The sequence below is a fragment of the Schistocerca cancellata genome, chromosome 5, assembly GCF_023864275.1.
Source record: "Schistocerca cancellata isolate TAMUIC-IGC-003103 chromosome 5, iqSchCanc2.1, whole genome shotgun sequence".
NCBI classification, from domain to species: domain Eukaryota; kingdom Metazoa; phylum Arthropoda; class Insecta; order Orthoptera; family Acrididae; genus Schistocerca; species Schistocerca cancellata.
The window spans coordinates 590,863,140-590,879,979 of record NC_064630.1 but is presented as its reverse complement, the minus strand read 5'-3'; the positions used below and the strand labels follow the sequence as shown (position 1 = coordinate 590,879,979).

General features: G+C 39.7%; 1 protein-coding gene across 1 annotated transcript in view; it reads left to right on the top strand.

Moving 5' to 3' along the window:
• The window catches only part of LOC126187423 (zinc transporter 5-like), a 249,072-nt gene extending 235,454 nt beyond the window's left edge, over positions 1-13,618 (top strand). The window contains exons 12-13 of the mRNA XM_049928495.1: positions 11,766-11,992; positions 12,727-13,618. Coding sequence (XP_049784452.1) covers positions 11,766-11,992; positions 12,727-12,990 — 491 coding nt within the window. The 3' untranslated portion in view covers positions 12,991-13,618. The remainder of the gene's footprint in view (positions 1-11,765; positions 11,993-12,726) is intronic.
• Positions 13,619-16,840: the final 3,222 nt, after the last annotated feature.

Below are 16,840 nucleotides of genomic sequence, written 5' to 3'. Positions count from 1 at the left end.
ATGTGTTGCAAGTATAACACAAATGTAGCTGAGATATACTGAACAAGATAACACACTGCACCACAGACAGGTGTATGATGAACAGTGATGGGGCAGGGCTACTTCATTAAATTTATAGTCATCACGCCACAGGTCAGTGTGTACGCATCATGAAACATACTATGGTGCCAATTATGAGGATGCACTACCCCAGTGGAGTGAGCCAATTCCAGCAGGACCACACACTGGTTTGCTTAGCAGTTGAATCGTTCAGCATTGGTTTTCACAATAGGCTGTCACTGATGTGATCGACTAGCCTGATCAAGCACCAGAATTGAACCCCATTGAAAAATGTATGGGCCAAAATGAAGCATCACATGAAATTATACCAGCCACCACTGGCCCCATACACACCTGACCAACTGTGGGACATAGAGTTGGACACAGCATGACTGCAGCACTGGTGGCGGCACCAGGTCGACACCCACAGGTGTCTCCCCTGTGGAGACAAACATGCTGCTAGATGCGACATCTGCAAATATGACAGTGGGGCTGCTGCATGCTGAATCTGTAAACAAAAAGGGGAAGGGGGTGGCAGAATCTCCCGAGCAGATTGACCGACCTGGTTTGATAATGTCACTGTCCTGAAACTCTGTGGCAACGTGGTCCCATAATGCAGAAGGGACAGGACAAGCATGAAAAAACTTGGGAGTATCTTTCAGTACCACATGGGCCTTGAACCCTTGGACCCTGCCTACCATGGAACAGAGAACTGTACTTGTCACATTATGCATTAATATTGGCCAGAAACTCACATTAATTTGTAACAAATTACCGTGAATTGACAACCCCAAAAGGTCAAAGCTATCCACGCCAAAACTATTGATAGACTTGTGAGAGCACAACATATGAAATAACACTGTTTTGATAGTACCACAGAATGTCACAGGTAAACTGCACACTCCAGGCACTGCCTAGGTTGTCCATTGTATGCTGACAAAGATTTATGATGCCCACATGAGTAAGAAGTAAATGTCTTCAGATTAGTGAAGCAGCTTGAATCACTTGGTAAAGGCAAGTCTTCTGGTCCAGGTAGTATACCAGTTGCGTTCCTTTCAAAGTAAGCAGATAGCACCATACTTAGTATATCCATATAACTGCTTGCTTGACAGAAGATCTTGGCCTGAAGACTGGAAAGTTGCACGAGCCAGACCAGCTCTCAAGAAAGGCAATATAAGTAATCTGATGAATTACATAACTGTATCACTTACATCAAGTTGCAATAGGATTTTGCAACACATACGGTGCCCAGACATTTTGAAACACCTTGAGATAATGGTCTGTTGCACATAGTCAGCACAGATTCAAAAAGTATCTTTCTCATGAAATGCAATAGCTCTTTATTTGCTATCAACAGGGAATCTCAAATTGAGTTCATATTTCTTGATTTCTAGAAGGCTTTTAATACCATTCCTCACAAGAGAGCTCTAATAAAATTGCGTGTGTATAGAGCATCATTTCAGTTGTGCAGCTGGATTCATGATTTCCTCTGAGAAAAGTCACAGTATGTATTCATTGAGAAAAACAGAAGTGATATGTGGTGTTTCCCAAGGAAATGTTACCAGTCCTCTGCTGTCTCTAACCTGTATAAATGATTTAGGAGACAATCTGAGCAGCCCTCTTAGATTGTCTGCATGTGACACTGTCATTTATTATCTGGTAAAATCATCAGAAGATCAAAACCAATTGCAAAATGACTTAGACATGATATCTGTATGGTGCAAAAAGTGGCAATTGACTCTGAATAAGGTAAATGCTTTAAATTTCAATTACAGAAACTCAAAGTCTATCAATTCAACTAAATACCTAGGAATCCTTTAAATTTTGATTACACAATAAATCACACAAACTTAAAGGCTAGCAGTTCAACTGAAAAATTAGAAATTACAATTACGAACAACTTATTTTGGAACTATCACATAGGTAATATTATGGGGGAGGCAAACCAAAGATGGCATTTTATTGATAGAACACTTACTGTAAAAGATGGAACAGTTCCACTAAAAAGACTGCTTACACTATGCTTGTCTGTCTTCTGCTAGAGTATTGCTGTCCAATTTGGGATACTTACCAGATAGAATTGACAGAGCACATCAAAAAAATCCAAAGAAGAGTGGCTTGTTTTGTGCTATCGTGTAATAAGGGAGAGTATCACACATTTAATAAGTGAGTTTGGGTGGCAATCATTAAAACAAAGGCATTTTTTGTTGCAACAAGATCTTTTCATGAAATTTCAATCACCAACTTTCTCCTCTGAATGCGAAAACACTTTTACGGCTGCCAGTCTATATAGGGAAAAATAATCATTGTAATAAAATAAGGGAAATCAGAGTTTGTACATGAAGATTTAAATGTACATTTTTCCCACATGTTGTTAGAGAGTGGAACGGTAGAGAAATAGTCTGTAGGTGGTTCGAGGAACCCTCTGTTAGGCATTTAAGTGTGAATTGCACAGTAATGATGTAGATGTGGATGTAGATGTAGAACACATGATTAAGGCCAACATCTGTATATTATACCAGATTATTAGCTTGATCCGCCGAACCCACTGGTTAGCTTAGAAAGCAATCTCTCAAGTCGTGAAATGATTAACATCATATAACAATAGACAAAATGGCATTAATATGCATACTTACATGCTAAATATCAGTGGAGAACTATGCAGACTCTTGTATCACAATGGCAAAATCTGAAAGTCTATTAAGGGACTCTGGAGAAGATAATGGTTAGGGATGATTAATTCAGTTATCACTGCACATCGCTTATTAAAATGTGGGAACCATGCACCAGTCACTGATCTGCTATCATCTGCAATGATGCTATCTTCCGCTGGTGGTATATGCTAACACATGGCATGTTACATTTATCCTGTATAATGCATCTGCAAGTAGGGTACAAAATTTCAGGATCGGAAGGACTGTGAGATTTCACATGCAAAAATCAGGAGACGAACAACAGATTCTTCTTTTTATGGGATACTGGATGTATATTTTTTGCATCTTGTGATACAATTTGGAACCAGACTCCATTTGGTGTTCTTGTGGTCTTCAGTCCGAAGACTGGTTTCATGCAGCTCTCCATGCTAGTCTATCCTGTGCAAGTCTCTTTACTTCCGAGTAACTACTGCAACCTACATCCTTCTGAATCTGCTTAGTGTATTCATCTCTTGGTCTCCCTCTATGATTTTTACCTCCCAACCCCTACACTTCCCTCCAGTATTAAATTGGTGATCCCTTGATGTCTCAGAAAGAGTCCTACCAATGGATCCCTTCTTCTAGTCAGGTTGTGCCAAAAATTTCTTTTCTCCCTAGTTCTATTCAGTACTTCCTCATTAGTTACAGTATCTACCCATCTAATCTTTAGTACTCTTCTGTAGCACGACATTTAGAAAGCTTCTATTCTCTTCTTGTCTAAACTGTTTATCATCCATGTTTCACTTCCATACATAGCTACACTCCATAAAAATACTTTCAAAAAAGACATCCTTACACTTAAATCTATATTCAGTGTTAACAGATTTCTCTTCTTTAGAAATGCTTTTCTTGCCATTGCCAGTCTACCTTTTATATCCACTGTACTTTGACCATCATCAGGTATTTTGCTGCTCAAATAGCAAATCTCACCTACTACTTTAAGTGTTTCATTTCCTAATCTAATTCCCTCAGCGTCACCTGATTTAATTCAACTACAGTCCATTGTCCTTGTTTTGCTTTTGGTGATGTTCATTTTGTATCCTCCTTTCAAGACACTGTCGATTCCATTCAACTGCTCTTCCAAGTCCTTTGCTGTCTCTGACAGAATTACAATGTCATCAGCAAACCTCAGAGTTTTTGTTTCTTCTCCCCGGACTTAAATTCCTATCCCAATTTTTTCTTTTGTTTCATTTACTACTTGCTCAGTATATAGATTGAATAACAATTGGGGACACGCTACAACTTTGTCTCAATCTCTTTTCAACCACTGCTTCCCTTTCATGCCCCTCAACTCTTGTAACTGCCATCTGGTTTCTGTACAAATTGTAAATAGCCTTTCGCTCCCTATATTTCACCCCTGCTACTTTCAGAATTTGAAAGAGAGTATTCCAGTCAACATTGTCAAAAGCTGTCTCTAAGTCTACAAATGCTAAAAACATAGGTTTACCTTTCCTCGTCCTATCTTCTGTGAAAAGTTGTAGGCTCAGTATTGCCTCACGTGTTCCTACATGTCTCTGGAATCCAAACTGATTTTCCCCAAAGTCAGCTTCTACCAGTTTTTCCATTCTTCTATAAAGAATTTGTGTTAGTGTTTTGCAGTCGTGACTTATTAAACTGATAGTTCAGTAATTTTCACACCAGTCAGCACCTGCTTTCTTTGGGATTGTAATTATTATATTCTTCTTGAAGTCTGAGGGTATTGCGTTTGTCTCATACATCTTGCTCACCAGAAGGAAGAATTTGTCATGGCTAGCTCTCCCAAGGCTATCAGTAGTCCTAATGGAATGTTGTCTACTCAAGGGGCCTTGTTTTGACGTAGGACTTCCAGTCCTCTGTCAAATTTTTCATGCAGCATCATATCTCCCATCTCATCTTCATGTATGTGCTCTTCAGTTTCGATAATAGGGCCCTATACGATTTGGTATAGAATGTAAAGCAAAAAAGATTGTATTAAATATTTTTAGTAAAATTTGGTTTGATGGAATTAGCTTGACATGGGGCAGAAGCTAAATAAGATTTCTTCTCCTGAATCCTCTCAAGAATTCTGCACATCTGACTATCTATCATAAAAGTGTAAGTTCAAAATCCCAACTTACAATGAGTATTAACAATAATTATTGACATCAGCACACACACAAAAAAGTTAAACATCCAGCTTCTACAAATTGCCTTTCAGAGAGGAAGGAGAGAGAAAGAAAACAGATAAAGATGGATATGTAGGAAATATTGCACGAAGTCTTCATCTGAAGTTTTCAATACAAAAAAACAAATTTAAAATTTATTGAAGCAACCAAATTTGTTGAGAGAACAGACAATATTTAATGTTGTAATCTTTACTGTTGAATGAGTACAGTACTAATTTCTGATATTAAACAGTTGATTGTTTTTTCTGGTAGCAACAAGATAAACAATGACTGTAAAGTGAGATATGCCACCAGGTCACTGAAATTAAATGCAGTATTATCTTCTAATGAAGTGTAGTGATGAACTAAAGCTAAATTTGCATTAAAATTAAAACCAAATGAAACTGTGGAGATGCATTTGTTAATTCCAGAATTCCCAAAATATCTACAGCAGTTACAAATAATCTTTCACACTGTTTGGTATTGATTATTTTTAAACCTTCCAATTGTAAACTATGATGATCCTTTTTTCCACCCATCAGTTTTCTGAACTGTTTGATGAAGTCAGTCCCAATTTCCTCTCCTGTACTAATCTCTTAATTTCAGACTAGCACTTAGACTCATGTCATATACCATATAAAATAATGTTTTGTAATTACAGTATCTCAACTCACAAACCACAATCTAAAAGGATATTAATGAAATTTCAGTCTCAATAAAATTTTTCAGGATATCTGACAGCATTGTCAGTATCTAAAATTCTCCAACATTTCAGTTACCATTGCAAATGGCCTTCCTCAGGATGTTTTGCTTATTGAGTAAGTAAGTAAATCTTTCAGAGTATGTGACTGCATTGCCAATACGTAAAATTCTCTGATCTTAAAGCCATTTGCAACAGTGACCAAAACTTCGGAGAATTTTATATTTTGACAATGAGTCACATACCCTTAAAAAAATTACTGACAGTGACAATGGCTGTGAAAGGCTATACATACAGTGAAATTTCAGTTGTCACCAGTGAATGATTCATCAACAAGTGCAAAGTGTATGGCTGTAAAATCACTGCTTTACTTTCAAATGGTATTCAGTCAGAGCTGACATGTGAACATTACCAGTGTAGGAGAGTTGGTCAAAACATTTCAATATGAAAATATTGTTACAGTTAAAATAAAAAAAAACCTGAAATACACAGTATTCATGTATTTCAGTTTTAATAGGTCCATATTCCTTCAAGCAGCAATGGGATATTCCATAAATGTTATTGTTATGGTGTTGGGACAGACACAAGAATACATTATCGTTTGGGTCTCTGCTCATCAGTGTTGATGCCTCGTCTCTCTATACTAACATCTGTCATGTCCATCGCCTTGCTGATGTCGAAAACTACCTCTCCTAATGCCGTACAGACTCTATATCTACCACATAATTCCTCATGCACTTAACAAACTACATCCCTAAGCATTACTACTTCTCCTTTTAAGGAAAGATTAAAATAAAAAATCACACCACAGCCCTAGGTACCTAAATGACACCGAGCGAGGTGGCGCAGTGGTTAGACACTGGACTCGCATTCGGGAGGACAACGGTTCAATCCCACGTCCGGCCATCCTGATTTAGGTTTTCCGTGATTTCCCTAAATCATTCCAGGCAAATGCCGGGATGGTTCCTCTGAAAGGGCACGGCCAACTTCCTTCCCTAATCCGATGAGACCGATGACCACGCTGTCTGGTCTCCTTCCCGAAACAACCAACCAACCAACCTAAATGACAGTCTATGCAAACCTATTTATAGACTATCTGGAGTATATCTTCCTAGACACCGAAAATTCCAAACCGCTTGATAGGTTCAGGTTCATTATGATATCTTCATGATATGTACCGAGGGCCAAGACACTCTATTCTCATTTCTCCACAGCCTCAGCAACTTCTCTCCCATATACTTCACCTTGTCATCCACAGCCACAGCCCAGCCCTCTGCCTTTCTAGTGACTCCATACAAACTTCTGCCAGTGTCAAGTCCACTAACCATCAATGGCACTTGCATTACTATAGCTTCCATTTCCTGCACACTAAAACCTCTTTCCCAAACAGTTGGCCACACATGGATGCTGCATCTGAGAAGTCACTTGGCCAGAATGATAAAGCTCTTACTATGCCTTTCACATACAGTTAATACCTCCCAGATCTAACGTGCAGACAGATTTCCCCTACATCATTGTATGATCCCAGTGAACCAACTGCAAAGGAGCACTGCCTCCCCTCAACATCCAGTACCACCCAGATAGGAATAATGTGATGGTATCCTTCACTGGAATTCAATTGTTTATCAGTGTGCTCAGAAAAGTGGAACATTGTATTCACAATCCTTTCCACCCCTCTGAAATTGATATTCCACCATCTACTCAGTTTATGAAATGCCCTTTCCATCCTTACACCAAACCTACTACCAAGTCCTTGAAACATAGGTCATATCCCTGTGGAAGATCCTTGTGCAAGAGCTGTTACAGACAGGGTCATACAAGGAAGCTTTAACTTTAGATGGACAACTATCTGCCCTCTGAATGAGTGGCCACTGCCAGCCTGTGGCCAAGAGGCAAAACATACTGCTGAGCATGACATGTTCAACTTCAAAGGCTGCTTCACAATATGTACTGTCTGGTTCCTGCTCCCACAACGCCAGCCTATTTGAGCTATGTGGATTGGAATAGATCTGACAACACATCCTCCAATCCCATAATCCCTCCTCAGTCTCTGCTAGTTCCTGCCTCACACCCATCTCCAATCCTGACCTGTGACCTGAACTTCACAAATCCTGCACCCACACCCTCCTCTCTATAGTCTCCATATTCCTCTATTCTGTTTTCACACCCAATCCACTTCTTCACATCACTGTGTGCCACATACAACTCCCTTTGCTTGGAGCCAGAAAAAGCTCATCTGTGCCTTATTCCTATCCTGTGTGCCTGCTGCCACATCCTTCCAGTGATAGTCACCTTTCTCCAACCCAGCCAACATCAAGTGCTGGCACAGTGTAGTCAGCCAGGACGTTGTAGTTGTCCAGGATTATGTACACTGAAGTGCCAAAGAAACTGATACAGGTATGCATATTCAAATACAGAGATATGTAAACAGGCAGAACATGGCTCTGCGGTCGGCAATGCCTACATAAGACAACAAGTGTCTGGCACAGTTTTTAGATCTGTTACTGCTGCTACAATGGCAGGTTATCAAGATTTAAGTGTGTTTGAATGTGGTGTTATAGTCAGTGGACAAGCAATGGGACACTGCATCTCCGAGGTAGCGATGAAGTGGGGATTTTCCTGTATGACCATTTCACAAGTGTGCCATGAATATCAGGAATGCAATAAAACATCAAATCTCCAACATTGCTATGGCCAGAAAAAGGTCCTGCAAGAAAAGGATCAATGACGACTGAAGAGAATCATTTAATGTGACAAAAGTGCAACCCTTCTGCAGATTGCTGCAGATTTCAATGCTGGGTTGTCAACAAGTGTCAGCATGTGAACCATACAACAAAACACTGTCAATATGGACTTTAGGAGCCAAAGGCCCACTCGTGTGCATGACACAAAGCTTTATGCCTTGCCTGGGCCTGTTAACATTGTCATTGGACTGTTGATGACTGGAGACATGTTGCTTGGTTTCATTTCAAATTGTATCAAGTTGATGGATGTGTAAAGGTATGGAGACAACCTCATGAATCCATGGACTCTGCATGTCAGCAGAGGACTTTTCAAGCTGGTGAAGGCTCTGTAATGGTGTGGGGCATGTGTAGTTGGAGTGATATGGGACGAATGATACGTCCAGATACAGCTCTGACAAGTGACATGTAAGTAAGCATCCTGTCTGGCCACCTGCATCGATTCATGTCCTTTGGACAATTCCATCAGGACAATGCGACACCCCACATGTCTAGAATTGCTACAGTGTGGCTCCAGGACACTCTTCTGAATTTAAATAGTTCCACTGGCCACCAAACTCCCCAGACATGAACATTATTGAGCATATCTGTGATGCCTTGCAACATGCTATTCAGAAGAGATCTACATGCCATTGTACTCTTACAGATTTAGGGGGCAGCCCTGCAGGATTCATGGTGTCAATAAACTCCAGCACTACTACAGAAATTATTCGAGTCCACGCAATGTCGCGTTGTGGCAGTTCTGTGTGCTCACAGAGGCCCTAAACAGTATCAGGCAGGTGCGCCAGTTTCTTTGGCTCTTCAGTGTATATTCTGTTAGCTGTGAGGAAGGATTTGTCCAAAAACCAGCAATGTTCTGGTTTCTCAATATTATCCTAGCCTCTGTGCCTAGAGAATCCCCCCTGCCTCTCACCTTGCCACACCCATCCATCCACCCCCCCCTCCCACACACACACACACACACACACACACACACACACACACACACAATGAGTAGCATGCCACAATAGTTAAGGCAGTGAAATCACATTTCAGAGGAACGAGAGTCTGATCATCATAATTATGTTTTCTGTGGGTTCTGTAAATTGATTTAGGTAAATTTTGGGATGGTGCCTGTGCAAAGAACAGCATTGATTATTTCCCCTGCCCCGTCCAGCCCAAGCTCATAATTGGTGGAGAATTAAACCCAAGTATTCCTTCCTGGATGTAAGAGAGACACAGACATATCTGAAAGAATAGATATCATTTTTGATTCAGTGGCCATATGTATAAATGACAGAACAGTTACTCAGATGTCAGCCACAATTGGGCATTGAAATAATCCATTGGCAATAAGGGAAAATTTGTGCTGGGAATCCACTGTACTTGAGTGTTTGTCTTAACTGCTTTGGCTACCCCAATACCCTTTCCGTCAAGCCTAAATTCTCAATTTGTTGCACATACATGTGTAGTGTGTGTAGGATAATGGGCAGGGATACTTCATATTCAGTGTATGACAAGTTGAGAATTTAGGTTGAACAGAAAGTGCAGTCAGACAGCCAAAGTGATTACGATGACCACTCGCATGAAGTGGGAATCTGGGTTCGAGTCTCATTCACCACAAATATCCACTTGGCAACATTGGTTTTGTTTCAGTGCCCAATTGCGCCTGAGGTCTTAGTTTCTCTTATGTAACATATATATAACGTCCACTAAATCAAAAATGGTGTCTGTCCTTTCAGGCATGTCCAAAAGAACAGACACCACACATACAGATTCCTTCCTTGTTGCTCATCCCCTCCTCCCTTCTTTCCCTCCACACAATGCCAATATGATAATACCTCATCTAGGCTGGTTAACATGTACTCATTTTTCTCCTGGTGAAAATAATCCACAGTACAAAAATCTAGGGAACCACATATTTTGCAGAGCTGTGAAGTGTTTAATGTGTTGAGTTGCTGAACAATTGTTACATGAATAGCACATATACTTTTAAAAAATTCATATGACTCTCAAATTTCTTCATTATACAAATAAGGATATGTCTTTAGCTGCCATGTAAACTGCTCAAAAAAAGCTTTGCACCATTTGCAAATCTGTGAACTTAAGTGGGCTTAGGGTCACAGCAAGCCAGGAATAAAAACAAAACAATAATCAAAATAAAGGCAGGTTGTTCGAAAGTGCGTATCTGTGAAAACCAGAATCCACTTATGGGTAACACACAGTGTCACGTTTCTCCAGCCCATGCTGTCGACAAGGTGGTTGATAAATTGCTGCTCAAGCCTGTCACATTCTTTGGGCATAGTGTGTCAGTGCATTATTTTCTTGGAACACAAACCCATCAATGAAAGGTTGACTGATTCTGGACAGTAGGTTGGAGGATACTCTCTCTATATCGCATAACCCTTGAGTTACACTCAATAGTGATGAGAAGCAGTGACATCTGTACATTGATTTGTCCTAAAACATGATCTATCTCCATACAATTTTGCAATGATCATCAGGTGTCAGACAAATCATATACTTATCATAAAACTTTGAACATAGCTGCTAAGGTTCAGTGACTGTGTCAGAATTATACGAGGGCTATCCACAAAGTACATTATGTTTTGGAATTAAAAATAAATAAAATATTGGAAAATTTTTTTATTATATAGAGATGAAAGCCACACTTCAATACCACTTTTCTACATAGTTTCCATTTAAATTAAGGCACTTATCGTAGCGATAGCCGAGCTTGGAAATTTCTTCGTCATAAAATTCGGCCGCCTGCACCTTCAACCACGTGGTTACCTCTTCTTGAAGCTGTGTGTCGTCATCAAAACGCTGCATAGCCAACCACTTCTCCATTGCTGGGAATAAGTGGAAGTCGCTCAGTGCCAGGTCGGGACTGTACGGCGGATGAGGAAACAACTCCCACTTAAAAGATTCGAGAACTTCACGAGTGGCATTTGCCGTGTGGGCCCGGGCACTTGTTTTGTATTGCTCTTCTGAGGTTGTGCAGAGTTTGACAATACCTTTGAGAGTTTATTGTAGTGCCTCTTTCCAGGAAATCCACAAACATCGTATTTCTACTGGGTTACAGATTAACCACGTGGTTGAAGGCGCAGGCGGCCGAATTTTACGACGAATGAATTTCCAAGCTCATCCATCGCTACAATAAGTGCCTTAATTTAAATGGCAACTATGTAGAAAAGTAGTATTTAAGTGTGGCTTTCATCTGTATATAATAAAAAAATTTCCAATACTTTATTTATTTTTAATTTCAAAATGTAATATACTTTGTGGATAGCCCTCGTATTAGAACAAATAAGCCCTCGGTCACAAATATTAAGTCAAAATTGACCAGGTTTTGATGCCACTATGAGCATTGTCTTCAGAATGTTGGTGCAAACCTCTTTCTGTAGCAGTTTATTTGGATGCTTTGTTGTTAGGTACCATATCTAATGTGTCCACAAGTTTATAGTTATTTGCTGATTTTTGTTTTCAGGAGTTTTTCTCCACATAATGGCTGATACACTTGGTAGTGTTGGAGTGATTGTTTCTTCTCTGCTAATACAGCAGTTTGGTTGGTACATAGCAGATCCAATCTGTTCCATGTTTATTGCAGTGCTAATTTTTCTTAGTATAATTCCACTTCTCAAGCACTCAGCGTATGTGTTATTGCTGCGCAGCCCTGTCAAAGAGGGTGACAAACTGCTGGCAGCTCTGCAGCAGGTATGGTATAAGCTATAAAGCATTATAAATATTTATAATATTTAGATAATTTAATTTGAATTTTTATCTAATTATTGTTATTGTGAATAGAATGCACCGAACCTCACACTTTCATGGTGTATTGGGATGCGAAGTTGACATGAAAATGAAATTGTTAATAACTTTCAGATTTAATATTCATCTTGTTACTGTATTTTGTAGTGTCATGTGTGTTTCTTGTCTTACATGTTTTCCTTGTTTGTGGGGGAATGAGGCTCTTTTACCAAACATTTAGGATTTTGTCAGGGTTTTACTGTACTGTCAATGTGAATATTTTGATGCTCAACATGCATAGTCCCTCCTCTTGTGGCTAAACACATTGCTCTTTTACATCTATATCTGTACTCTGTAGCCACCATACAGTCCATGGCAGGGATGTATATTGTACCAGTATCATTTCTTCCCTTACTTTTCCATTTGATAATAGTAAACAGAAAGAAAGACTTTATGAGGAAATTTAGAAAACAGGAAATCAGTAAGCACTGGACAACTAACACGTTCACAGAGACAACCTATAGTTTTTCCCACTGAACATAGCTGATTCTTGTTGACAATATTATGCAAAGAGTTCTGTGCATACAGAAAAATATTATTCATTATCTTGGTAGCTATTAAATTAATATAGAGACATTGATCAGGTTTATAGTCAAAGGCATACTGTAAATGTTTATGTTCATAAAATATACTTTGTGTAGGTTACTGCCATTGATGGTGTACAGACTATAAGGAAACAACACTTCTGGCAACATTCCTCGGACACCAACGTTGGAACATTGCACATTCAAGCTGCTCCAGATGCCAGTGAGCAGAACATCATACAGGAGGCAAGTACAGTACAGTATGGGACTATATTTACTGTATGTGGTGTTTACAATGTTACAGACAAACTGATTGAAATTTTCACAGGCTTGTTCCATATTGAAAGAAACTGGAATCCATCACTTTTGTGTCCAAGTTGAGAAAGAAGAATTCTTTGCCCATATGGCTGGGCTGAGCTGGCAAATAAAAGATCCAGTCCCTGCTTTTGGAGGAAATAAAGATGTCCTATTCCTGGTCAAGGCTGTGTGATAGAAGAGACTGACACATATCAGTATAGTGCCATTATAGTTTACCCATGGCACTAGATGATGTTGACATTAACTCTGAGAAAAGTGCGGATATTCTTGAAATCATTTCACCAACTTACTTCTGCAAAAAGGACTGCAGTGTATTAGTGATGTAATCCATTATGTTAAAATTCCATTACAATCAAATTTTAGGCATTTTGTTTGTATTGAAAATGCCAAATACATAAGCTGTATTGTCCAATAGATTTATCAGATCAGGGTAAAAAGTAATTCTTTATGAATCTGTATTCAAACATGTCCTGTTTTGATAGATTTGTAATTTAGATTTTTTTACTAGTTGTAATATTTATTTGCAACATTGTGAAGCTTCATGATTACTACAAGAAGTAAGGAATTAATGTTACATGTCAGAAATTTTTCTGTTCCTGAGTATTAAGTACTTACACCTAAGTATGTTTTGTTTATGTGACTGCAACGAACTACCTATGCAACTGGAATAATAACTTGAATCAAAAATGGAGTTACTAATATTTGATCTCCTTTCCTCTCCCTGGAAATTGCTGACCCTGCTTTATAATATGAAAGTAATGTCTTACATTTGATTTCTATAGATATATGTCTTGGAGTGTACTAAAAAATTGGGGAGTGAAGTTGGTTGTACAGCAGCAGAATAATACATCACTTTTATTCAGTAACGTACAAATGTGAAACATATAAACACATATAGAAAGACAAGTATTATGCCATTTCAAACAAGCAACAGCAGTCTGCTAGTCTAGAAATAGTAGCTAATAGTTTTAAATTAAATGAAAATTTATATGTAATATTCCATAGCGTTCAGTTGGATAAAAGGTTAAAATCAAATCAGCATAAAGAAAAACTAATGTAGGAGCACAGCTTAGCATGTTTTACACTTGAAAATATCTCTCATTATTCTGACTTGGAGATTTAGGGGTTTGTGTATTTTGCATACTTCAATTTCCTGCTGACTTGTAGGATTATCTTCTGAAGCACTGCAGATAAAGTAATAAATAAATATACACATATCAAAAAAGTTTTGCATCACCTTGGTTCCGAGAGTTCCGGAACCTGAACAGAAAATTGGAATAGAGATCAACATAAACATCATTTCCACCCTTTTTATTGCTCATGAAAACCACACATTGCACGTTGTACCACCATATTGTGAGATCTTCAAAGGTGGTGGTCCAGACTGCTGTACACTCCGGTACTTCTGATACCCAGTAGCACATCCTCTTGCATTGATGCATGCCTATATTCATCGTGGCCTACTACCCACAAGTTCATCAAGGCACTGTTGGCCAGATTGTCCCACTCCTCAATGGCGATTCGGTGTAGATCCCTCAAAGTGGCAGATCCCTCAAAGTCGTTGGTGAGTCATGTTGTCCATAAACAGCTCTTTTCAATCTATCCCAAGTATGTTCGATAGGGTTCATGTCTAGTTGAAGGCATATGCGACACTCATCGGTGAAGGGAATGTGATGCCAATCCTGAGTGATCCATATGGCATGTTGTTGGGCCCATCTGAACCGCACTGCATGGTGTCGAGGTTGCAAAGATGGACCTCCCCATGGACATCGGGAGTGAAGTTGCGCATCATGCAGCCTATTGCGCACAGTTTGAGTCATAACACGACGCCCTGTGGCTGCACGAAAAGTGTTATTCGACATGGTGGCGTTGCTGTCAGGGTTTCTCCATGCCATAATCCATAGGTAGCAGTCATCCACTGCAGCAGTAGCCCTTGGGTGGCCTGAGTGAGGCATGTCATCAAGAGTTCCTGTCTCTCTGTATCTCCTCCATGTCCAAATAACATCGCTTTGGTTCACTCCGAGACGCCTGTACACTTCCTTTGTTGAGAGCCCTTCCTGGCCAAAGTAACAATTCGGACGCAATCAAACTGCAGTATTGACTGTCTAGGCACGTTTGAACTACAGACAACACGAGCCGTGTACGTCCTTCATGGTAGAATGACTGGAACTGATCAGCTGTCAGACCCCCTCCTTCTAGTAGGCACTGCTCATGCGTGGTACTTTACATCTTTGGGCAGGTTTAGTGACATCTCTGAACAGTCAAAGGGACTACACTATCCACAGTCAGCATCTGTCTTGAGGAGTTCCGGGAACCGGGGTGATGCAAAACTTCTTTTGATGTGTGTATACCTAGTGAAAGCAAGCAATGAGAATATTGCATAAATTAGAAAACTGCATGTTTTCCTGATGCCTTCTCAACGATCTTAGATGTCTTACACTCATTTTCCAATATATTTACTGCATAATTGCATTGTTATTAGTAGAACAGTGTCCATATTTCAGTTGCAATGCAGACCATAGCCAAAACATATTTCCTGAGTGACAATGTCTGTTACTCTCGCTGTCATTAGATTACAATATTCTTTTAATCTGGCTTCCCCATTACTGTGCAGCTGTAGCTGTGACATCATTTTCGGGTGTATCTGAAACTTTTATCACATGGAGTATACTTAAAATAGAAACATGAAACAACTATTAGTTGTGTATACAAAAGAATAAAAATAAAAATAGGAATTACCCCATATTACCTATCAAATGATAATAGTCAAAATGTTTGTCTAGTCATACACTGTTAAATGTTGTATGTTGGTATAGTAACGCATGCAAGAAATTAGACACAAGTGGAATTAAAATGTAGTAGGAATCTAATAACAAAGAACATTATATTACAATACATTTTACCACATTACTGGATAGTGGAGAAGGAATGTGTTGTCACTCGCCGATCTTTCAAAGTGCCACCGCGCATTTACTCACGTCCTGTATATGCGGTGCTGTCTGCCAGCCATGCAGCAGTAGTGCCACCTAAGCGACCAGCCAGCCAGCAGCCGTTAGACTCAGACTCAGCTCTGATTTGACTGTTAATGTGTACACAAGTCTTACTTTGTTTACTTGATCTGTGACTTACATGTATTGTGTCGTCCTTGAAATATAATTGTTCAACTTGACAATATAACAATTGGCGACGAGGTAGTGAATTTTTCTTTTTCATCGTTGACCCACAGGTTTCCATAGCTACTGTAGAGCAACTATTGCAAGGTCTCATTGAATAGCAAGGCTCCAATGCGGGGCATCTCTCGTCGTTGTCTATCCCTCTTTTTCCTCCTTACGATGAGGAGGCGGAGGACTGGTCTCATTACGAAAAATGTCTTCGACAGCACTTCTTGGCATTTCATGTCACGGACAGCCAAACATGTAAGTCTCTGTTCCTTTCATGGATTTCACCTCAAATGTATCGGTTGTTGTCGCAATTGGCTCCTTTGAAAGATCCTGCGTCTTTGTCCTTTGCTGAAATGTGCTCCCTTCTGTCCGTATATTTTCAAAAGCATACGCATGTGGTAGCTTCTCGTGTAGCCTTTTATCGTTGTCAAAAACAATCGAATCAATACTATCTTGCTTGGGCTGCTGAACTTCACGGCCTCAGTCGAAAGTATCAATTTGTTACTGATGTTCACAAAGAATCCTATGCTGATTCCATGGTACAGGATGCTATTATCCAGTCGGCGCCCGACAAAGAAGTTAGGCAATGTGCCCTTCAGTTGGCAAATCTGACTCTAGATGACGTCCTATCCATCGCTCAGTCTTTTGAAATTTCTCGCGCCACTGGAACGCAAATAGAGGCATGGGGTGACATCGGAGACGTACAGCCTCTGTGCGCTGTTGACGAAGCGTGCGGCGTATCCCCGCCGGTC